The 25,531-nt window shown below is 40.0% G+C and overlaps 1 protein-coding gene across 8 annotated transcripts in view; it reads right to left on the bottom strand.

Annotated features, from left to right (window-relative positions):
• Positions 1 to 220: 220 nt before the first annotated feature.
• CEMIP2 (cell migration inducing hyaluronidase 2) overlaps positions 221 to 25,531 on the bottom strand; it is a 98,074-nt gene continuing 72,763 nt past the window's right edge. For 4 of the 8 annotated variants that reach the window (XM_023737760.1, XM_023737763.1, XM_023737761.1 and 1 more), the window contains 9 exons: positions 25,149 to 25,326; positions 21,958 to 22,173; positions 19,122 to 19,330; positions 14,813 to 14,995; positions 12,324 to 12,543; positions 8,513 to 8,611; positions 6,224 to 6,378; positions 3,197 to 3,300; positions 2,047 to 2,858 (listed from right to left, as the gene is read on the bottom strand). In XM_023737760.1, coding sequence (XP_023593528.1) covers positions 2,662 to 2,858; positions 3,197 to 3,300; positions 6,224 to 6,378; positions 8,513 to 8,611; positions 12,324 to 12,543; positions 14,813 to 14,995; positions 19,122 to 19,330; positions 21,958 to 22,173; positions 25,149 to 25,326 — 1,561 coding nt within the window. In that variant the 3' untranslated portion in view covers positions 2,047 to 2,661. The other 4 variants (XR_002825151.1, XM_012557536.1, XM_023737762.1 and 1 more) reach the window with 4 other exon arrangements.

Genomic DNA, 25,531 nt, shown 5'->3' with positions numbered 1-25,531 from the left:
GAAGTTCTGAGGCACATTACAACATGGATGAACCTTGAAAACATTATGCTGAGTGAAATAAATCAGACACAAAAAGACAAATATTATATAATCCTAAATAATATGAAATATCTAGACTTGGCAAATGCATAGAGACCTAAGTTTATCTGTGATTACCAGGGGCTGAGGAGAGGGGAATGGAGACTTATTGCTTAAGGGATACAGAGTTTCTGTTCTGGGTGATAAAGTTTTAGAAATAGATAATGGTAATGCTTGCACAAGATGGTGAATGTAACTAATGTCATTGAATTATACACTTAAAAAATGGTTACAATGGCAAATTTTATGTTATATATATTTTACCACAATAATTTTTTTTTTTTTTAAAGGGAGACTATAGTGCAATGTTTGTTTAGGGCTGTGAGTTATGAAAGTAATATAGGAATCTCACAAAAGAAAATAGATAAATATAATTTTATTTTTAAAAAATTATAGACTGAAGTTAAGCACTGGGCCTATTATATTAGTGCAGTAATTCCCAACTCAGGCTGCATGTTAGAGTCACCCTGGGAGCTTAAAAAAAAAAAAAATTCTAATGCTCAAGCTGCACCCTAAACCAATTAAACAAGAATCTGGGGGGAGTGTACTGGGGTGGGGACTAGGCATCTCTAGTTTTTAAAGCTCTCCAGGTGATTCAAATTTGCAGACAAGGCTAAGAACCACTGCATAGAGACTACAGCCCTTGCCCTTCTGAAGCATAATCTTACAAAATCTACTTGGTGGACAGTTTCCCTTCCTCATTTCTGCCAATAATTTCTTTACAGCTGGAATCTGGAATTAAAAAGTAGAAAGATTCACACATATGTATAAAATACATGCACACTTATTTTTATTTATTTAACTTAAGCCCTGGTGATGAGTATATGAATCAGAAAAACTGAGTGCCTTGGGAACGTATATACCCTCTCCAAATCTTTGAAGAACCAAACTCTACAAAACACACATGCAAGATATTTAAGTCATAAAACACACACACATACAAACTTGAATCACCTTCAGGAACCATGACCCAATAATATATTTAATAGGTGAGATCTCATTCATCGATATTAAAAACAAAATCCCAACATCTAAACTTTGATGAAGACCTGTGCCCTTAGCAAGAGCACTTACAGTTAGAAAGGTTTATCGGTAGCGCTTTGAGGTAGCATATTTTTGTAAAGTAACAGAAGTCACAGAGCTGCTCTGCAGTTGATCCTGGACTCAAAGGTGTAGGCCTTGGTAGAAGAAAGTGAATTTGTCTGTACTAATTGCCAATGTCAGCCGAAAATACTTCCTATCATCTCCCCTGGGCCGTCCCTCCGCTACACTGCATGCATTGTGGACTGAGGAAAATGAGGATTGAGGAAAATGGCATTTGGATGCTCCTTTCCTCTTGGGTTGGCAGCCTCCCAGGCTGTGGAGTCATCTTTTGCCATGTGCCATCCTCACAGGCAGGAGAATCACGGACCTGACGGGAGAGGGAAATAGGGTGTAATGGTGCCTTTTATTTATTAGGTCTAAAAATTTAATTAATTAGGAGTGACTCACTCCTCCAAGGCTATAAAGAGGTTCATTTCTGGACTTTCCCATATGATTCAGGCTCTTTCAGACTCCCTCGTTTTCCCCCCTTGGGTACAATCATTTTCGGGTATCATTAAGCTTTCTGAGATTTTCCTAACAGGACTGTGAGCATAAAAGCTTAAAAAAAAAATCCACATACAAAAACAACAGAAAACCCAGGTTCAGGAGCAACACGGAGAACAGGCTTCCTTTGTGCAAGTTAAAAATGACACAAGGTTACAGCTCAGGAGAATGGCCTGCTTCTTTAAAAAAGAAAAAAAAATTCATCTCAGCTCTGCCTTTTAAACACAAATATACAGTCAGAACAGGCTAAGGATTAAAGCTGTAAAATGGTCCCAACAACCTCCAACCTTGGTGCAGGTCAACCTTTTGCCCAATAGTCATAGGTTAAAAGGATTTCTAATCCCTAAAAGCCCTTTTGTCCCAATGTACTTTGCTGTTTGAAAATGGAACACTTAGAAGTCATTAATATACAAATGAGTAAAAATAGCACATGTCCAGATAAAAAAGGGCATGAGCTGGGCCTGAGGTGCCGCTTAAAACTGTCATTCGGTATCATATAAAATCCTAAAAAGTTGCCCGGAAACAGGGCCCAAGGCATCACGGAACATACCAGCCACCCAAGTCAATAACCACACAACACAACTGAGCTGTAGGCTTCAAGTATCCAAGGTGCTACAATAGCTGGTTCTCTAAAGAGCTCAGGCTGACTCTCAGAAGCGCCCCTACCCCACCCATGATACAAAAAGTAAAACACTGCTTACTTAGGGTCACTAAAAGACACCGGGGTGGAAGGAGAGGCGTGAGAGAACCAGTCTTCAAAGACACCAGCCTTACAAATACAAATAAATTCTTCAACATTTTGTACAACTACAAGGTGCATGAGCTGGTATTCAAGCAATCACTTTAAACTGTTTGGTTTTGTTTTTTCCCCTCCCCTTTCTGTATCAAACAGGAGAATGGTTCCATTGGGTTAACAGTGTCATTTTTAAATGCCATAAATTAAATAAGTTAGTTCACATTTTTTTTTTTTCCCAGCACTTAAGTTATAGTTAGTCTCTAATGTGCTTTTGAAGCTTGCTTTAACAGTTCCAGGTCTCGTCTGCGGATAGCGGCGGTTCTGTGACAGCCATATTCGCTCAGCTGCAAAGGGATGAATTGTTCCAGCAGCCCGAGACCCTGTCCAGCAGGACTGGTAAATAACTTAGTCCATGAAGGTTTAAAGTTTCCGCTGAATCCCAAAAATACGGTACTCCCTGGAAAAAAAAAAAAAAGTTCAATTTGTATAGCTAGTTCCAGGCAAGATAATGTGGAGGTGAGCCGGAGGTGAGCAAAACAGAGATGGCTATAAAAAAAACAACTACACTTCCTTACGTCAACAAGTGAACTCTTACCACTCACCTCTTGCCCCAGATAACAAACCACTTCCCAACATACTTCCGCTAACACTGTCCTCTTATTTACGAATTATCTTAATGGTACCCACTCCAGCAAAATAACCTCATGAGAATGGTCTGGTAGCTAAATTCCAACATAAAAAAATGTATATGTTGCTGGTCTCCTAAAGATTACATAAAATAATACAAATACAAACCTTTGTTATAAAGATGAGCTGGTTTGGCTAATCCCAGAAGTACTAATGAATCTGAAACATTCAACTCTTTTATTTCTCCTCTTGTGCTCAACAGAACAATTGACCTGCAATTAAAAGTTTAAAAAATCAGAGTAAAATTCAATAATGCGGCATGTATTTGCTAAGTACTTTTCTGAAATGAGTACAAAACCAAAAAAGGCCAAACCAGTTGCGATCAAGTCGATTCCCACTCATGGTGACCCCATGTATTACAGACTAGAACTGAGCTCTTTAGGGTTTTCAAAGGTGTGACCTTTCAGAAGCAGATCGCCAGGCCTTTCTTCCAAGTTGCCTCTGGCTAGGTTTGAACCTCCAACCTTTCAGTTAGTAGCTGGGTGCTTAACCATTTGCACCACCCAGGGACTCCGAAATGAGTATAGTATAGAAATACTAGTTAAAAGCACAACTCATAATGAAAAAAATCTCAGATACATTCTCATCTCTGCTATTACACGGTCTCACTCCCCTGCCCCACCTAGAATATCTCATGTTGCTATTACAAACGGTCTCTAAACACAGGGAGACCACAGGTCATTTGGGTAAGCTGACCTAGTGGACAGCTTGGGACAGAGTTCTTTTAGGGAATAAAATATTATAACATAACTTGGGAGGTTTATTTTGTTTTGTTTCAATGCTTCATTTATGCTCTATTATCTGTTTATTCAATAAAAGGATAAATACCAATTCTAAAAACTAAATAAATAAAATCTGTTTCCCATGGTTGGGTTTAAATTGTCATCTTTATCAGGCAATAAATAAGTACACATACTCAGATCTGTTTGTGAATTCTCTCTTCTCTTCCTCAGATCTCTCTCTCCTCTGCCAGCACCAAGCTGACTTAATTACTGTGTCTTTATCATTTATATTAATATCTGATAAGATAAGCCCCTTTTATTATTGTAATTTATTTTTTTAATGTTTGATTACTCCCCCACGTTTGTTTTCCAGAACTTCTGTATTAACTGTCTAGTACAATGGAAAAGTAATCTATTGGGATGCTGATGGAAATGTGCTAAATTTACATTTTAATTTAGGTAGAATGACATCCTTACAATATTGTGTTTTTCATCCAAAAACAGGGAGAGCCTCTCCTTTTAGTCAGCTCTTGTTTTATATCCTTCAGGAAAGCATTTATTTTCTTACTGTGGGTCTTGACATTTCTTATTTAATCAAGTCCTCCGTTTTATGGTGCTGTGTGGGTTCTTTCTAAATTTGGTCAGTCACTCAGGCCAGTCCCGAAGGATCACTTACAGGGCACCATCATCCCACCGCATGTGCTGGCTCTCTAGAAGTTGTTGCCAGTTACCTTCTAACTTCTTAACACTTTGTTAAAACACAATATACATACAGAAAAATATTTCTAAGTGTATAGCACATTAAAATTTTATAAACTAACCACACTTTGTAACAAGCACCCAAATTAAACAACAGTAACAAAAAACCCAGAACATTACCAGTATCTCAAAAGTCCTCTTTCTGGACCCTTTCTGGTGATTTTCAATTAGTTAGATTTAATTCTTTATAGGGGAGCTTTCAGGACTATTGTCTTGTCCTAAGGAGCCCTGGGGCACAGTGGTTAAGAGCTTGGAAGCTAACCAAAAGTTCAGCAGTTCGAATCCACCAGGGGCTCCTTGGAAACTCTATGGCAGTTCTACTCTGTCCTATAGGGTTGCTATGAGTTGGAATCAACTTGATGGCAATGGGTTTGGTTTCTTGTTTTTGGTCTTGTCCTAAATACCTGTGGTGAGATTTGTGTCCTTGATTGTTTTAGAGGAAGTGAGTATATTGTGTTTTCAACATTAAGAAAAATCTTTAAACTGCTGAAGAAAATTGTGGCCTCTGAAAGGAATTCCTTACAAGTGTCTTAAGGCAGAAGATAGTGCTATACATGTACATTGAATATTACACCCAACTGTAGTCCCAATGGTTTCGTAGACTTACTGGAATCTGATTCTGTAATGTGTAAAGAGCATAGTGATCAGTTTGACTACAGATGATTCAAAAGCTAAAAGGGCCTTTACTCCCTGGGAGGCTGATGTTCTTCCCTCAGTGGCTTTCCCAGAGGAAGGCCACGTGTAAATCACTATCTGCAGCAAAGCCAAGGGGTGGGAAGGCGCCTGAATTTATCCCCTTACCTCCAGGCAGGGTTTACCAACACAGAAACAGAAAGGTTTCTCTCTTGTGCCTCCTTCCTCACAGAACAACAAAGAAACACTCATCAGAAGAGCTCTTCAAAGAGAGACCAGACAGTCACCTCACTTAACAATCAATTTACTCCTTTCTAGTCACTTCCAAATGACCCAGCTAATGACTTCATGTACCAGTCATAGTACAATGCCGTGCTAGGGTCCATCAGTGGGACAGAGGACTGCAAAGGTAAAATCACCTGTAAATTACTTCAGAATGGTAATGAGCCTTCTGAGTGAGTCCGATGCAAGGTAGATCAACTTAATTCTAAAAAATGGGATAGTGACGTTCCAAAACATTGAGGTTTCCCTCCTTCTAGGGACCTCCCACCATTTGCAAAATCTTCTAACATCCAAGTTCTCGCCATTAATAAACAGTGGCTTATCCACGATCATGGAGTCCCTGGGTGATGCAAACTAACACGCTTGGTTGCTAACTGAAAGGTTGCAGGTCAAGTCCACCCAGAGGCACTTTGGAAGAAAGGCCTGGTGATCTACTTCTGAAAAATTAGCCATTGATTTTCAGCCCCATGGAGCACAATTCTGCTCTGACACCCATGAGGTTGTCATGAGTTGATTCCAACTCCAGGGCAACTGGTTTGTTTTTTTTTTAAATTCATGATCAGCAGCTCCGGCCATAGTGGCACTGATATGTGCTGAGGAAAAGAATGAATACCTTTCACAGAGCCCTAAATGCCCATAAAGTATGAAACAGAAGATTGGGTAGGCAAACCAATGCTCAGGTTAACCATGTATCATCTTTTTGGTGGCTTGTCAGTGTTACAGAGCAAGCTTCACCTACCTTGGAGGGACCCCTGTTTTTAAATACTCTTCCATGCGACTGACATCAGCAAGAGAGAAAATCTTTTTTTCCGTCAACCGGAATGGAACATTGCACGCATCCACAACAAGGAGGAAGAGACCTGCACTTCGGAAGGTGAAGTCTGTGCCGTTCACCTGAAAAAGCAAAAATGTCCTCTGATGTAATCACCATTTTGGTAACATTTCCAGGATGACCTGTCTTTCCAGCCCCTTCCTCGGTCTTCTAAACCCCGTATTCAAAATATATTTCCAAGATTCAAATTGTATATTCCACTTAAAACCAAAAAAACCAAACCCGTTGCTATCAAGTCGATTCTGACTGATACTGACCCTATAGGACAGAGTAGAACTGCCCCATAGAGTCTCCAAGGGGTGCCTGGTGGATTCGAACTGCCGACCTTTTGGTTAGCAGCCGCAGCTCTTAACCACTATTCCACTTACTACTTCCCAAATCATGCCTGTGGATAAGAAGCTCTGAGCAAGGGATGGCAGCCTCCACTCAGCTAGGCTCAGTGACTCCCTACATAAGCACTCTCTCATCAGGGTCAAAGGTTTGTAATTCAGAGATCGGGTGGCTGCTCCACCCAGATGAGCAGGCGGAACCTTTTGTACTGCAGCTCAGAGGGCTCACTTATTGTCACCTTGGTTCAGAAAATATGTATCATGCCTTGACCCATGAAACCCCCTATCTCCATTAGAATTCAGGGCTGAAATATCATAGGACCCAGATTGCATTATCTCCTTTACTCCAAAAATAGCTCTCCTCTGAAATCAAAATGGAAAAGTGGTCATTTTACTTGGATTTAAGCCAGAAGGCACCATTATATATTGTTTCACAGTAAGTATGAGCTGGAATTTCCATAGTCATCCTCTTTACATTATTGGTTTGTGAACCCTAGGAACTTCTAACTATCATTAATTCCTCCATCAGAAAGGAAAAGAACCAAAACAAAAGTGACTATACTGAAAAAATGATTCAACGATGAATAAATCCATAGGCACTATTTCTGCTTATAATATGAAAAATATAAACTGTGCTAAAGGCTGGGATCCTGGTGGCACAGTGGTGAAGTTTACAGCTGCTAACCAAAAGGTTGGCAGTTAGAATCCACCAGCTAAAGGCTAGCAAAGGATAAATGTTCTCACCACTATACCTTCCCTCACATGGAACTGACTTGATGGCAATGGGCTTGGGTTGGTTTTGGTATTGATCTCATGGGAATTCAGAATGGCCTTTTAGCTGTGTTTAAATTGTTCTAATCCAGTGAATAATCCTGAAATTGCTGAGACCTGGTTAAAAAAACAAACAAAAAAACAGCTGCCATGAAGTAGATTCTGACTTACGGCAACCCCATGTGTGTCAGAGGAGAACTGTGCTCAGTAGGGTTTTCACTGGCTGACTTTTCAGAAGTAGATCACCAGGCCTTTTTTCATGGACTCGAACTTCCGACTTTTCGGTGAGCAGACAAGCACACTAACCATTTATACCACCCAGGGACTAAGAGAACTGGTGGCTATTTTGGCTCTAAGCTCAATTCTAATTTTGACACTGAGGCTTAGATTTATATTTCCATTCACTTGCTTAGAAAAGACAACTAACACTTTGCAGCTGCAGTGTCTTCTTCTGGAAAAAATGGGAGGCAAGGCAGCCTTAAAATAGAAGAAAAGGCCAAAGAGATTTTAAAAACTTCATTCCCCGTATTTTCTACCAAAAATTTGGGAGATTAAGTTTCAAAAAACCAGGTTAGACACAGCTTTCTACATATTGATTGCCTATGGCAATTATTTTTAACCAAAGATGCCTTTTCTCTTGTATAAAATAAATCTGGCTCACCTGTAACACTCCAGTTAGTGAGTAGAAAGTAATGTCAACAAATTTTAACATTACCTAAAAGTAATTAGTAAATGCAGTCTACTGGGAAAAAAAAAAAATTAATAAAAATAAAATGATTTTAAAATGCAAATGTTTTGGAGTTATTTATACCTCCATTATGGTGCCTGGAAGTAATCAAATGTGATTACAAACAAGTGACTACTACCAGAGATAATTTAAGTTATCAAAACCAAAAACCCGTTGCCATCAAGTCGATTCCAACTCATAGCGACCCTACAGGACAGAGTAGAACTACCCCATAGGGTTTCCAAGCAGCAGCTGGTGGATTTGAACTGCCAACCTTTTGGTTAGCAGCTGAAGCTCTCAATCACTGTGCCACCAGGATGCAATAAAAAAGCAAAAGTCACAACAGTGTACACGCCAGGTGGTACTTACAGAGATAACGGTCGGGTCTCCACGCTGAGCTTCTGCTTTACTGGGTGACTGGAATTGCACGGGGAGGTAGCTTTTATGAGGATCACTGGTAAACACCACCTAGACAAGGCAGAAATTCCGTATTCATGTTAATTGCATCTTTCTTCAGAAGGTTCCCTCAAAATATGCTCAATTACATCAAAGCCAGTGGGTGTTTTTTCTTTTTTTGAAATTGTTATACATTTTTCATGACCTAGAGTTGCATCTTTAGATGTGGGCTTAATACACATAAGTGTATGATCCTGATTTTCTGGAACAGTCCCAGTTTCAAATAATTATCACTTGTTAATAAAATAAATTCAGTAAATGACTAGTCAAATGTGCTTTACATTTAAATCTTTGTAAATATTTCATACGAAAACAGTTACATATCTATGTTCTCAATTATATGAAATAATCAAATATACAGAAACCAAAGAATATTAGTAGTTACCAGTGTGGGAGGGAAGGGAAAAAGGTGAATTTTTCCTTAGGGGGTGTCTTAGTCAGCTGGTGCTGCTATAACAGAAATATCACAATTGGGTAGCTTTATCACTGTTTAGGAGGCTAGATATCCAAATTCAGGGTGCCAGCTCTAGGGGAAGGCTTTCTTTTCTCTCTGTCAGCTCTAGAGGAAGGCCACTGTCTCTTCAGAGCTTCTGCTCCTGGGTGATCTTCATGTGGCTCAGTATCTCTCTTCCCCCATCTCCATTCACTTGCTTGCTTGTTTAATCTCTTTTATGTCTCAAAAGAGATCAACTCAAGACACACCCTGTACTAATCCTGTCTCACTGACATAACAAAGACAACTCATTCCCAAATGGGATTATAACCACAGGCATAGAGGTTAGGATTTTACAACACGTATCTTTGGGGGACATAATCCAATCTGTAACAGGGTGCACTGAGTTTATGTTAATAAGGGTGGGATAATTTGGAAAAGGGCAGCGATAATGGTTGTACAATATGAAGAATGTAATCATTATCACTGAATTATACAGATAGAAATTGTTAACTTGGCAAATGTTTTATGCATCTTTTCACCACAATAAAAAAAAAATGAGGATAAAATTATAAAATATATTTAAAACAAACAAACAAAAACAGTCACAAATCTTAAAAGGCCCTGTTCAGACCAACTTTCCTGAACTATGGCCCAGTTACTGGAGGATTGAGGGAGTAAGTGTATATTACAAGCACTACCAGGTTTAAAAAAATGTGAGTGGGCTTCTACATCACCACATCTAGACACTTCTACTTGATGTACAAACTCCTCCACAAATTGAGCCACACCTTATAAGCAGGCCCTGATTTCCCACTGTTCTAGCTTTCTCAGAAGCACTTCATCTACTTGCCTGTCACTCTGCGTATGTTGATGCCGCTCCCCTACCCAGAATGTCCTTCCCTTTTTCTTCTACCCCAGCAAACTACTCACAGTCCCCAAAGCCCACCTCCTACCTCTTCCCTGAAGGCTTTCTCTCCCTTAAAGGCACTTTTACTCTCACTCCATTTAGCACTTAAAAGTATATAGTCCTTATAAGTCAATATCGACAACTCCATTTGCAAAAGTACATAATAATCATGACACCAAGCATTCACAAGCTTGCAGACATTCTTTGAAGTCAGGCTTGGGGCCAAAAATTCATGCGACTTTTGTTACCTGCTCCTAATACACGTGTTGGTTCTCGATAATAAAAAAAAAAAAAGTCCCCTAAAACTTCCAAATAAAAGTGACGTTCCCAGATACTGTAAATATTTTGCAATTGCTCAAAAGCCAATCTAAGAATTAGGCTGGAAAAGTTACTTCCCCATGAAGATTATCTCAAAACATCACTTTAACAGTCCAAACATTACCTGGGACAGGCGAGAACCCATGTAACCTTCTTTACATGAACGCTTTTTGCTTTTGATTTTAGTTGTATTGGAGAACAGAGGTAGCTCAGGGATATGAAAGACCAATGCTGTGATAGTGAAGTTGCTGTTTAAAAAATACTTACACCCTAATGGAAAACATAAATCCAGCTTTCTCTCCCTGCTTTTACTGCCACCAGTGGGCAGAAACGAATGAAAAATAAAGAACTTATGCCGTGGAAAAAGAATTTTTGTTTTCTCAAACCACTTGGAAAGATAAGAAATGAAAAGAAAGATTTAGGAGTTTTCTCCGTATCAATAGGCAGTATGCATTTTGTGGCAATTCTTCCTTTAAAAAAAGAATCCCCTAGCTCAGTGGAACTCAGTGTGGGTGAGTATCAGAATTCCCTGGAGGGCTTACTGGCACACAGGTTGCTGGGTCCCATCTCCAGAGTTTCTGATTCCGGCCCAAGAATTCCTACTTTTACAAAATATTTCCCAAGTGTCGCTGGTGCTGCTGGTCTAGAAACCACTTCCCGTAGCCCACATTTGTTTGTGTAAAGATTAAATACAAGTTAAGGCACTATGGCCTCTTTTTCACTTTGAATTGGCCTGACTTCCTTTGGAACTCCACTCATGTGTCTGATTTTAGCCCATATTTTGGATTTACTTTCATTACCCTGCTCTCTCAAGATCCGGAAGGAGACTAATTAAGAACGATAAGTTGGGAGAAGGCTTTTCACTTCTAGTCAAAGTCAATCTGTAGTTTTAATTACAGATAAATATAACAGCACATACTTCAAAATTAAGAGTGGCTTTCTGCCAGTTTTCACAAGAGCTGTATTTTCTGAAGAGAAATTTCACACCACAAATAAAACAAAGAAAGCATTTTTTACATCACTGACATGTAAACCAAAAAGTGGTATTATAACAGAATCACGTATCTGAGAAAGAAAAGATGGTGACCAATGTAGCAACGTCTAATTTCAAGTTGTGTAGAATCCACATTCACACAGGGTACACTGATGGATCGCCAGTTGATTCCAACTCACGGCGATACCATGTGTGTCAGAGTAGAACTATGCTCCACAGGGTTTTCAATGGCTGACTTTTGGATGTAGATCAGCAGGCCTTTCTTCCAAGGTACCGCTGGGTAGCCTCAAACCTCTAGCCTTTTGGTTAGCAGCTTAGCACATTAACCATTTGCACATGGACTCCTGATGTATCACGGGGGAAAGTATTTTCTTATAAACTTGGACTAGTTTGCTTCTGATGAGCATCACATTTTAGAAAGAGCCAATATTCAGAAGAAACCATCTGTCATGGAATGAATTGCGTCCCCCCAAAATATGTGTCAACTTGGCTAGGCCATGATTCCCAGTATTGTGTGATCTCTACCATTTTGTCATCTGATGTGATTTTCCTATGTGTTGTAAATCCTACCTCTATGATGTCAATGAGGCAGGATTACAGGCAGTTATGTTAATGAGGCAAGGCTCTATCTACAAGATTATGTTGTGTCTTAAGCCAATCTCTTTTGAGATATAAAAAAGAGACATGGGGATCTCATACCACCCAGAAAGTAGCACCGGGAACAGAGTGCATCCTTTGGACCTGGAGTCCCTGTGCCTGAGAAGCTCCTAGACCAGGAGAAGATTGATGACAAGGACATTTCTCCTGAGTCAACAGAGAGAGAAAGCCTTTCCCTGGAGCTGGCACCCTGAATTCAGACTTCTAGCCTCCTAAACTGTGAGAGAACAAATTTCTCTTCATTAAAGCCATCCACTTATGTTATTTCTGTTATAGCAGCACTACATAACTAAGATGCCATCCAACATGTATAAACGGCAACACAGATGTTTCAAAGAACAGCATTCCTACTGCACAGAAACCTTTGGGACTTTTTTTCCCAGTGCACATCCCTCTTCTCCTCCGTGTTTACCTGGCTGGTGCCACAGCCTGGACAGGGTCCAGAGAGCACGGCCGGCATCCGCTTGACTGTTGATGGCTTTTGGTAATACTGTGGATACGCTTTGGCCATGCAGTTACTGATGTCTTTTGAGTCTGTTGTTGCCTGGATCTTGACCCTTTCACATCCCTGAGATGAACAGTAACTGTGACTATCCCTGTTACCTTTGGCTTTGAGATACAAAAACAGCAATCTGCACAAAACAGAAACCAACCCACTGAGTATTAGACTTGGTCTCAAAAGCTTAGGAACTTCCTCAAATAAGACTCATTATCAAAATGATATTGCTTCCACAAAGTGATTTTTCTTTAAAAGAAAAATAAATTACAAAACTAACAAAGTTGTTTATTTTTTTCCTTTCTATACTACTAGCATCCTAAGTCAAATGCAATACAATGTTAGAAAATATCTGGATATCCTGATTCAGTCGTTCTGGAAGATATCTAAGTTAATTTCTGGTTTGAATTAGTTCAATAGGTAATTTGGGGGGACAGAATTTGGCTTAGCTCAAAAATCCCTTGGAAAATTTGATATTGGTCTTGCATTTAGGATTTGGTAAGTTAGTGTGGTTTATTCTACTTTTTGGTTAAAGGCACAAAGCTGGAATAAGAAAAAGAGCAATTCTGACTTGTTTGGCTAAGGCCAAGACAGGGTCTCAAATCAGTTCCTGTGATGTTTAACAAGAGCAGATGGGCTTGGGGTCCTTCCATTTATACTGGGGCCAAAAGCAGGCAAAATGAACAGTTCTACCCGTCTGGATTATTCTCCTACTGCCAAGATGAATGAAAAAATCTAACTTTCAGGCAGCAGTCCAACGTCTGTCAGTGAACTCAATCTTTCTAAACCAAAAGAAAGGCAAGATTCTAAAGGATTAAATCAAATGGGACTGATCACTGGTGAACAGGAATTCATATTTTAATATTTAATAATATTTAATAATATTTAATAATATTGCAAAATTGCAAATAGGAGGTAAAAATCAGCCATTGCCCCGACATCCAGTAAGTTTAACATATACACTTAAGGAATGACAGGAACTATGATTAGTCAATTATATACTAATTGCTATATAATTAAAAGAGTCAAAATGAATAAGATTAAAAAGAATTAGTACCTCAGAGGCTACGGGACTCTTTTGAAACACCCAGACTAGGAAATACTTCCCCTCTTTTTACACATTTAATCAGTAATTCAATTAAATATAATTTGACTGTCCTAACAAATTTGAGTGTTCCGTTTATTTCTGTGGAAATGTCCAAGTTTGTAAAATACAGAATAAGAGTCCAGGTAGACTGTTTAAATCTAATTAGAAATTGAAAATCAGAGGAAATTATGAGAAGGAAAGATTGAAGCTTATCACTCTGGCTGCTGGAGAGTCACTTGGACTGTCACTGGACTGTGAGTGAGTCGCATGTTATTCAAAAGCGAACATGGCACTTAATGACTGAACCCCAGCTTCGTTCTCCCTCATCAGTCGTGCCACCCTCTCCCCACTCTGGACTTGCCACCTTCCCTAAACACGCCATGCCACATTTTTCCATGCCTCCATGCATTTGTACACACTCTTCCCTCTGCCTGCAACACCTCGCCCCACTTGTCTGTTCTTCCATCTCCTCCTACTTACTCCTCAGGAGTTAGCTCCATTGTCACCCTCTTGGACTGACACTGGCTATTCCAGGCTGAACAGGTTATCCCCAAAACCTCACCAAATATCTCACTACAGGACTTGCAGCATTTAAACCTTCTGCTCTTTAATTACTAGCCTACATCCTTCAGTGGACTATGAATTCAAAGAACTTGGCATCCTTACAGTACCTAGACAAAGGCACACAGTAGGAATGTCAGCTAAAGGCAGGGCTATCGAAGGAGCATGCTACTTGCTGGAAGAGTGGAAAGCGAGCCTCCCATAACCCAAAGGCTGAGAGCCTGCAACTGGAAACAAGCAGATAAAGCCAAAAGCACCCAAGGAGGACAGGATTAGAATCAAAAAGTGGAAAGATAAAGCTTAGAGAAAGTTGGAAGCAAATATGACTTTTGAAAAACTCAGTGTCAACTTGAGAGAGAGCCTTAAAGTCAGTAGGAAGACAAAAATGAGCTTTTACTAAAATGTGAACCGTATCATATGTAAATAATCATCTGAAGAGACATTATGGAAAACAGAAATTTCAATTTCCAATCTGGCCTACTGGTTCTTCACTGACAAGGATAATTTCTCTCCCTAAATTGCCTTAATAGGTATACGGCAAACATTTTCACTCGATTCCTACTGCCAACTATAATTACAAGTCATTCTCATTCTCCTCTCAGCCTCTAATAGTCATGTGCACAGAATTATCCCTCAGCAGCTGCTTTTCTAAGCAGCCATCACATCACAGCCTATTCTTAGCTACTCTGAAGAACTAGTAATTTCACCATTAAAGAAAAACAGCAATAATTCGCAATCCTTGGTTCCACTGAATTACCCAGTGCTGGAGTCAAAATAGAATTTCCTCTCGGACTGCTGCTTCTGCAGTTCATCCAGTGAACGTACAGGCTCGTAGTCTTCCATTTTGGATAACGAGCCATTCTGCCGCTGCAAAAAGCCAAAGGTAACCTGAAAACTTGCGTCTGAGGGATAGCAGAGGCCAACTCGAATCCAGTCATTCCTATGAAGGAGAGACAGTAAAAATTTAATTCGTACTTCAGCCAATATCTTTTTTTTTAAATTGTGGTAGAATATATAACAAAACATTTGCCACTTTTAAGCATTTTGAAGTGTTCAATTCAATGACATTAATTACATTCACCATGCTGTGCAGCCACCATCACTCTGCATTGTCAAATGCTTTTCATTACACTAAAGAGAAATGCAGCACCTCTTCCAGGTTTCCCTCTTCCCTCAGCCCCCATAACCACGAATAAACTTTTGTCCCTATGCATTTTCCCTCTAGATATTGCATATAAGTAGGATCATCTGATATTTGTCTTTTTGAGTCTGACTTATTTCACTCAGCATATTTCCAAGTGTCATCCATGTAGCATATATGAGAACTAATTTCTCCTTATGGTTGAACAATACTCAATTATATGGATATAGGAGCCCTGGTGATGCAGTGGTTAAAGCGCTCAGCTGCCAGCCGAAAGGTCAGCAGTTCAAACCCACCAGCTGCTCCATGGGAGAAAGATGTGGCAGTCTACTTCTGTAAAGATTACAGCCTTGGAAACCCTATGGGGCAGTTCTACTCTGTCCTAAAGGGTCACTATGAGTCAGAATCAACTTGACTGAAGGCAACAGGTTTGGTTTGTTTTGGCATATGGATATATCACTTTTTGTTTATAGATTCATCTGTTGATAGACACTTGAGCCATAGAAAACCTTTTGGCTATTGTGAATGCTGCTGCATTGAACATCTGTTTGATTCCCTGCTTTCAGTTCTTTTGGGTATATGTCTAGGAGTGGAATTGCTGCATCATATGCTAATTCTATGTATAACTTTTGAGGAACTGCCCAACTGTTTTCAACAGAGGCTGTGAGCCAATATCGTTTGAGTATTACAGAGCAGGCAAATTTTAGCCATGATGTTCTCCTTAAATTTTTGCTGTGTATTCAGCCACTAGGAACAGAAGTCCTGAACCCTGACATACTGAAGAACCATCTACCTTTATCTGTTACTCAAATTTCTCTTACCAATATTTTGTTAATATTTATATGCCCTATAAAAAATTCTTGGTTTCAATAGGACTTGAGAGCATGTGAATATAAGATGGATAACATGTACTCGGACACGCGATGGATAATAAAGATAGATGAGATGGTTGAGTATGGGTGCATTAAGATGGAAAAATAGCCTGATGGAAGGGTATCGGGTAAAACTCTTTATAAAGACTTTAAAAGCAATATGTAACAAAATCTTAAAATTGTTCACAGCGATTTTACCCAGTAATCCCACTAAGGAATAACTAGAAATGCAGACAAAAGATGTATACAAAAAGATGTTCTATGCAGTATCACCTATAATAGCAAAAAAGAGGAGGGCAGTGGGAAAAGTATCTAAGAGTCCATGGGGGTGACCATAGTTACATACGTAATGGCACATCCATATGCTGAGTGAAAACACTTCAGGGCGGGGAGGAAGGGGAATGCCCCAAAATGTTTACAATGCCTCAATATGATTAGTAGGATTGGAGATTACTTCAGTTTTCTTTGTTTTTCTCTATTTTGCATAATGAATATGTATAGCTTTTATAACTTTCAAAGTTTATTTTCAGAAATAGCACTATGACAAAATCTGTGACCTCCCATAATTATACTGAATTAAGAAAAAAAAAAAAGGCCATCTCCTCCTCTTCCTCTTGCATCTGCCCACCATGTAATTTTTACAGACTTTTAGCTAATTAACTATATAAGGAAAGCATGAATGAATTTCAAGCCCATGTGGATTTTTGTAATTTCAGATTTCTGGGCTCAGCCTTTTTCTACTTTAAAACACTTTTCCTTCTCCAACATTTGTTCAAAAGTTATTTATGGAACTTCCAGAACCCTGCATACCATTTGATTGTAATATCTCACCTCAAATTCATTACCCTGCTTGACATAACTTTCTGGATTATTGATCACTCTTTGATGTTTCTCCTTCTTCCTCTCTGACAACCATTTGCTTCTTTCATTAAATTCTCCACAACTCAGATATGGGAGTGATATTATCAGATTGGGCTTTTAGAAACCTCATCCTGGACACAACTGAACTAAGGATTGGAGATAGGGAGACCGAGTAGGAGGCTGCTGCAGATATCCAGGCAAAAGATGATGATGGTCTGGACTCAGTCATGAGCAATGGGGGTAGAGAGAAATGAAGAGATATGAATGGCAACAAGGAGATAAAATCAATAGGGCCTGGTTACTGATGGGATGGAGAGAGAAAAGGAAGAGTCAGGGATGAGTCCTGGGAATTTGAGCTTGGGTGATGGGGCAGAGTGGGATCACTATTCTACAGAAAGGGCCTAAGTATCTCAGAACAAGGGCATCCACCTCAGTGTTCATCCCTACTTGGAAGTGACCTTGGTGGCTGAATTCTCACATGTTCCAAGTCCATTTCTGTTCATTTGAATTGGGTGTTTTTTTTCAGAGAGTTCTGACAAGTCAGAGCTTGATGATCAGTCAGGTGAAGGCACCTCAGTTTTTATGCAGTCAGGAGAACGAGTCATTTCAGTTTCCACGTACGTATCTGAGCACTTTCATGGAATCCCATGGATTAACAGTTACACACATTGAGAATGGTTTACCCAGACTTTCAAAAAAGCCCCACCACTCCTTTCTTGTTTCATCTTCTGTCACTTCTCCTGATGTACCCTATGCTCCCATCACACTGACTCCATCTTTCCCTGAGTAGGAGTGTCCCAAACCAGTTGCCGTCAAGTTGATTCCGACTCATGGCGATCCCATCTATGTCAGAGTAGAACTGTGCTCCACAGGGTTTTCAATGGCTGTGACCTTTTGGAAACACATAACCAGGCGTTTCTTCTGAGGCACCTATCAGTGAATTTGAACTGCCAACCTATCGGTGTTTAACCATTTGTACTACCCAAGGACTCCTTTGTAACAAAACTGATCACTTAATCAGAACCACTTCCTCAATGCAGCCTGACCCAACTCCATTAGTCAGAATTAGTTGCTCTATCCTTTGCCCATTAAAAAATGGTATGTTTATCTATTTACTTGAGTGTTTTTCTACCTCTATACTACAAACTCCTGCAGGACAAGTACTTTTCTCATTCATCTTTACATATCCACCAACTGGAACATAGTAAACATTTGAATGAATTAATATAAAAATAGAGCCTTTGATTGAATATGATATTATTAGGAAGATTAGCTAGACAGACAATTGAGAAATCAGCGAAGGGACAGAATGAGGCTTTAAGACAGGAAAATATCTGTCATACATGCTCCAACCCTTCCACCTCATGCCCATAGCAGACATTGCTAATCAATCACACCATTCTCTCCTGTCAAGTGCACACCTGGCCTCAAAAATCTTTCAGTTTTCCAGGTAACCAAATGATCAACTGGAACACCTCCTAAAACTTTTTCCATCCCAGCAATAGGAAATTAAAGCATTCTGCAAACTGTATTAAAATCTATCGTTAAGTGGCTTTTTACACACAACACTCATTTCTACAGAAGCTTTCCCATGAAAAAATCCTTTTAAAATGACAGGATTCTATTTGTATAATCTCTTAATTCCATCAGTAGGAAATGTACAGTCTCCCCACAACAAGAGGAGCAAACTACCAGAATCTGGCATTCTTTATTTACTGCTTAGCTCATTAAAGGCTCCCTGGGTGGTACAAATGGTTAAACACTGGGCTACTAGCCAAAATGTTGGTTGTTTGAATCCACCCAGGGGCATCTCAGAAGACAGGCCTAGCTATCTGCTTCCAAAAGGTCATGGCCTTGAAAATCCTATGAGGCAGTTCTACTCTGCACGCATGGTTTGCCATGAGTCATAATCGACTCAATGGTAACTAATAACTACAAAGTTAATTAAAGTTACTATTTTTCTCCACTAAATTACTACCTGGAGCCCTGGTGGTGCAGTGGTTAAGAGCTCGGATGCTAACCAAAAGGTCAGCAGTTCAAATCCACCAGCTGCTCCTTGGAAACCCTATGGGGCAGTTCTACTCTGTCCTACAGGGTCGCTATGAGTCGGAATCAACTCAAAGGCAACGTGTTTGACTTTGGTTAAATTAGTACTTGTGTGCCTTTTGGAAACAGGAGTAATAAAAGCATACTTGTTGAAGTTTATGAGGTACAGAAAAGCAGTCCGTGGTGCTGGTCCATTCCAGTGGATGGTGTAGCCCTTCTCCAGCATGATTACCGGTTGGTACTGCTGGAAGGCAGCCTTCTGGTTAATGCCCCGGAGCACCATTGGGTAGGACGGATATTCATCTCGTGTGATGGTCATAGTAAGATTCTGAGTGCTCCATGCCTGCACGTAGACCTTCAAAAAATTATCAAGAATTAAATGGAAGGGAAGGAAGATTTAAATAAATAAATATCTCCAGAACAAAGTTAAGCGTCATTACTTTGCAAAGAGATTCTGTGGATTCTGTGGTCTATGCCAGACCACATGAACAGCAGCCAACGTCACACTATGAGACACCTGCAACGCAGCCTGCCCATCCTGAGATGGGAAAAACAGATCATACAATCTGCTAGCCAAGATCTTCATAATCTCTTCCACCACAATGGGCCAGCTTACTCATCAGAATATAAAACCTTTGTGGCTTATATAGCTTGTCAAAGCAATCCCTCAGTCTGAAGAACATACATACAAAAAATTAGTAAACCAATATGAAAACTGATACGCTGTAACCAAATCCAAAAGACTTTCCTCTCAACTAAGGGATAGAGAATTAAAATATCCTAGGGCTTTGACTTCCAATTTTCCATGACCAACATCAGCCAAAGTCATTTTTCCCTCATCCAAAAAAATTTTTCAAAGGTTATAAAAAGCTCTGCAAAAACTGGAAAAAAAAATTGAAATGAGACAAATTTGAAAGTTCTGAATTTCTTCCAGTGGCATTTGAACCACTTGCTATTCCAAAACAAAACCTCCCCCAAATACATTCTCCAAGGACAAAGCTCCAAACAATTTTTCTAAAACAAATCAGTATCCTGTAATCAAATTCTCCAGAAGAATTAAAACACTTGCAGAATATTGACATTTATAGTGCAATATGTCTAACCCTAACAACTCATTCACAAGATAATTTTCTAGATGCACATCTCTCTCTGTTGTTGTTACTGGGTGCCATCCAGTCAATTCTGACTCACAGCCACCCCATGTGACAGAGTAGACCTGCCCCACAGAGTTTTCTTGGCTGTAATCTTTACAGAAGCAGATCTCAAAGTCTTTATCTCACGGAGTGGCTATGCGGTTCAAACCATCAACCTTTCAGTTAGCAGCTGAGAGCTTAGCATTGAGCCACCAGGGCTCCTTACAACAAATGACTGCAAGTCTGGGCTTCTGGCCCAAACCTCAAATTCTCAGGAGATAATCTGTGACATGTGGTCAGGTCTGACTTCTGATCTGTAGTCCTAGCATTCTCAGAGCCTCCTGGGAAGCAGTAGACAACTTAAGTATTTCTTTCTTCATCTACAAAATAGAATTACTACTCTGCTTTGTAAGACAGAAAGATCAGGTTCACATTCTCAGATACATCAGAAATCCAAAGGATTGAGTAACTTATTGAGTAAATGCTGAATGAATGAATGAAAAAAATATATACATTATAGTAACAATGGTAATTTTATAAAAAGAATTATCATAACCATATATTTTATAGACACATTTATGATAATTTTAAAAGTATAGTTTTTATTAGTGAGCACCAACCACTTTAAGACAGACACACAAAAACATGTAGCTGGCAAGAAATTTGACTGTAACTGTAGTTACAGTTTGAATCCACCAGGTGCTCCCTGGAAACTCTATGGGGCGGCTCTACCCTGTCCTATAGGGTCGCTATGAGTCTGAATGGACTTGATGGTGACAGGTTTGGTTCGCTTTTTGGTATAGGGTTTTCAAGACTGTAAGTCTTTATGGAAGCAGACTAGCACATCCTTCTCCCACAGAGTGGCTAGTGGGTTTCAGTGGCTGATTTTTTGGAAGTAGATCACCAGGCCTTTCTTCCAAGACATCTCTGGATGGACCTGAACCTCCAACCTGTTGGTTAGCAGCCAAGTACATTAAACATCTACCACGCAGGGACTCCTAACCATACACACTCCTTCCCATATTAGTCCATCCTCTTATGCCACATCAAGTTAACAGTACTAGTACATGGTAGTCGTTACGTTTTAAAAGGTGTTTCTCAACCTATATCACCCTCTTCCTGTTTTCACAGACATTATATCTTAATATAATCAGAAGAATTTACTTTGACTCCTTCCTTGTCCTCTCATTTCCAATTCCCAGCCCTGTCCCTGCTTTCCCGTCATCTCTCATACCTGGAATATGGTCCATCTCACTTTCCAAGTGAGCTATTAATATTCTGCCTCCAAGGTCAGACTCCCTAATTTGGTAGAGATACCAAAAAAACCTATCGCAGTCTAGTCAATTCCGACCCATAGCAACCCTACAGGACAGAGCAGAACTGCCCCAAACGGTTTCCAAGGCTGTCATCCTTCCAGAAGCAGACTGCCACATCTTTCTCCCACTTGGTAGAGATAATGACCCCAAAAGCACAGAATAAAATTCTCTCTCCTGTGGCACAGCTATAGTATGGCAAGAAAACTCTGACCTGAGAATCAGGAAATATGAGTTCTTGACCCAACTATATCCTATCCCTATTTAGCCAAGGGCAAATCACTCACTTTTCTGGGACCCACTTTTCAACTTGTTACGTTACGTTAGCTTAGGCTAGGGGATGGGGGAGGAATCGTGCTTTAAATAAACTTCTACGAGTCCATGACTCCTGGTCAATTTTCTTCTCTCTTCTTTCAAGAAAAAAAGCAGGCTTTAGAAAGTGTCAACCACACTGAAAAGCTGAGATGTTCTCATCTCAGGCACAGTGTTATCAGGAGCCATAAGGAAGCAGACGTCATAATGCGTTCTGAGCCCACCTGAGCATAGGTCCCACTGCACACCACGGCGTTCCATTTGGTAACGTTAACACAGCTTGGATGGCGAATCAGGTAGTTGTCGATTCTTCCCACGTAAGTGTCCTTGTATCCTGTCACAGAGCCATCGATGTCATGGAATATGGAGTTCTTATCACCGTCTAGCTCACAATCTTCAAACCAGGGACCAGGCTTTCCAAAGAAGACATTCAGGGAGACCTGACAGCAGTAAAAAGCGAGGACGTTACAAAATGAGGGCTCCTGCCATCTGAGCCAACACACCTGCAAGGATCCAACCACAGGTTCATCACAACTGCTTGATGTTAAAGCAGCTCTGAGTGACAGTACGCAGTTGCCTGCTGTGGCACCAATCAGAATTTCCTATTCAGTTAATGGCATGCCTGGAAAAAAAAAAAAATTGCAAAGCCTTATAGAATCCAAGTGGCAAATGTTAAACTTTGTTTCCCCCATACACATACTTAAAAACCTGTTCTCCAGGCAAAACCACTCTGTGGTAACGGAATCAGAACAGCTGGGCAGACGGGGTTATGCAGTCATGTATATGTTTATTAAAAGTCATATTCTGTAGACTTACGCTCTGTGTATTTCCCTGTATGTAAATTACATCTCAGAAAAAAAAAACTATTATAAGTTCGGTCTTCAAAACTAGTTAACCATTTCGTTTCACTCTAAATAGTTATTTGTTCATATGACCCCTCTACCAAAAAATAAGTACAGTTCACATCTGAACCACAGTCTAAGTATTGCTGGGTCACTGTTAAAGTCACTAGAATCTGCTAAAAGGTGTATGTTACTCTTTCTCCTCGACACAAAGTTTAGCTCAATCATTTTCTTGTCAGGTGGAGTTACTTTAAAGTTTTTATTTAACACACTGTCATCCATAAGGTTTTGTACGGGGTAATCTGCAGCAAAAGACTTCTTTAAATTGTTAAAAGGCAAAGAAGTCACTTTGATGACTAAGGTGTGCCTGACCCAAGCCATGGTGTTTTCAATTGCCTTATATGCATGTGAAAGCTGGACAATGAATAAGGAGGATAGAAGAAGAATTGATGCCTACAAATTTTGATGTTGGTGAAGAATATTGAATATGTGGACTGTCAGAAGAACAAACAAATCTACTTTGGAGGAAGTACAGCCAGAATGCTCCTTAGAAATGAGGACTTTGTGTTGCTTACTTTGGACATGTCATTAGGAAGGACCAATCCCTGGAGAAGGACATCATGCTTGGTAAAGTTGAGGGTCAGCGAAAAAGAGGGAGACACTCAATGATACGGACTGACACAGTGGCTGCAACAATGGACTCAAGCATAGTAACAATGGTGACAATGGCGCAGGACCAGGCAGTGTTTCGTTCTGCTATACACAAGGTCACTATGAGTCGGAGCCGACCTGATGACACCTAGCAACCACACTTACCACAAAACACAAACTTGCAAAATGCGCTGCAGGTAACATTCATAGTCTTTAGCTTCTTCTTATTAGCAGTAAATTACTAATGTTATTCAAGCCATGCAGATACTCCTCAAAAATGCTTTTATACGTTCATCCCCCTGGGATGTTTTTAGACTAATGGAACATCTAATTGATAAACAACTGAATGGGCCAACAGTGAAGTCTGGGATAAGTGGCTCCAGGTTCTTAGTTCTAGACTTTTTCTCACTTCTTTGTATTGCCTGTGATTACATCTGAGAGATGTTTAGGGTATAGTTTCCATGTTTTTAGGTAGAAAAAAATTTGCAAACCATTCCCTTTACAAACTGTCCCCAGACTGTCACCACCATAGAGAACTCCAGGCTATGTCTCCACCACAGAAAAACCACTGGACTCAAACAGGATAGATTCTCTTATGTTGTTATAACCTCAGGATATAACAAATGCAACATCTAACAGAGGTGTTTTTCAATATGTCCCTGTCAGTGGTCTCTGAACTCTAGGCATAGGACCATGAGGAACTCCATGTGGGCAGTAAGCAAACAAGCCACCCTCCACTCTGGGAAGGTGAACCAGGATCCTTCCTATTAGTAGGGGAAGTTATCTACTAATCTAGCTCTTACCCCTTCCCTGCAGTCACGTGGCCTGACGCAAAACCACCCAACCAAGCTGACATCCCAGTTTGCACCTGTGTCTCTGGGCCATGCCTCAGCTGTTCTATAAAACCAGATACAGACTTTGGTAAACTGATTCCAAGTTCTATTTCAAACTAGGTAACCACAAAGTTTGCCTGTGGAGGTGGATAATACAACTATGAACGACTTTCCAGTTGCAGCTGTCTGTGGAAGAGGGGAGCTAGACAATCTGAGACTCAATCCCTCTTGTGTCACTGTGGTCATGGAACCAGCAAGATGAGCAGGGAGTGTTATGTAACAGGTCGTCCTGTGTATTAAGGGTAAAGGGATACAGAACAAACTGCTAAGAAAACTATTTCTGCAGGATACTGAAATGTGAACAATTTCCATATGTTCTTTGCAATCTTCATAAAAGCCCTTCAAAAGTTTAGATCAGAAATAACCCAATTTACTTCACATTGTCCTTTTCAATCTTTTATCCTCTCATTCCCCAGAAGAACAGGCCCCAGGTTAAGTAAAATACCAGGTTGGATCTAATATCGAGACTCAAATCTCTTAGTGGGAATGAGCTACCCACCAGCTAATTATACTGAATTTCACAAAAGTAGATGTCCTATTGCCCCTGTTAAGGAGCCCTGGGGCACAGTAGTTAAAGCACTTGGCTGCTAACCAAAATGTCGGTGGTTTGAACCCACCAGCTGCTCCGTGGGAGAAAGATGTGGCAGTCTGCTTCCATAAAGATTACAGCCTTGGAAACCCTATGGAGCAGTTCTACTCTGTCCTATAGGGTTACTATGAGTTGGAATCGACTCAGTGGCAATGGGTTTATTGTCCCAGTGAAACTCTACAACAGTAGGTATTTTTCCTTTTCAAGATATCACCTGAATGTCAAAAATATCCAGAGTCACATGGGGCTTCTGTTCTCACCCTGAACTCAATAGGACAGATGCATGGACTTAGGAGTTGTTTTGTATATCTTTCTCCTCCCAGTCTTATGAAGACTCAGTGTGATTCCTTTCTTTGTTTGTGTTTTTGTACCTTTGGGAATGTGCTATGCCCTCTTCTCCCACCATAGTCACTATGTAAGAACTATAAGACCATACTTACATGTGGGCCAAACTTCACAAGGGAGATATTATTCCTGGGAGTTATCTGCCAGGAATTCTTCATGAGGAAGCCAATCGCACTGCTGTACCTGTCTGGAGTTGGCACATATTTTTTAAAAGTGCTCCTGGTGAGATGAATGGGCCCATCATAAATCTGAAAGCCTCTAATTGGAAATGTCCTGTCAAAATACAAGACTGTGTTTCATGCACATGGCCTTGTCCTCTTAACAGCATTTCATATACTTATTCATTTTATAAAGATTGTTGAACTGTTGAATATCACCAATGCACAAGGCATAATTCTAGGCTCTGTAGATACAATGGTAAGTAACCAAGACAAGATCCCTGCTCTAATGAAACATATACTGTAGTATGAAAGACAAC

The sequence above is a fragment of the Trichechus manatus genome, unplaced genomic scaffold (assembly GCF_000243295.1).
Source record: "Trichechus manatus latirostris isolate Lorelei unplaced genomic scaffold, TriManLat1.0 scaffold00107, whole genome shotgun sequence".
Taxonomy (NCBI): Eukaryota; Metazoa; Chordata; class Mammalia; order Sirenia; family Trichechidae; genus Trichechus; species Trichechus manatus.
This window is presented reverse-complemented; position numbering and strand designations above follow the sequence as displayed.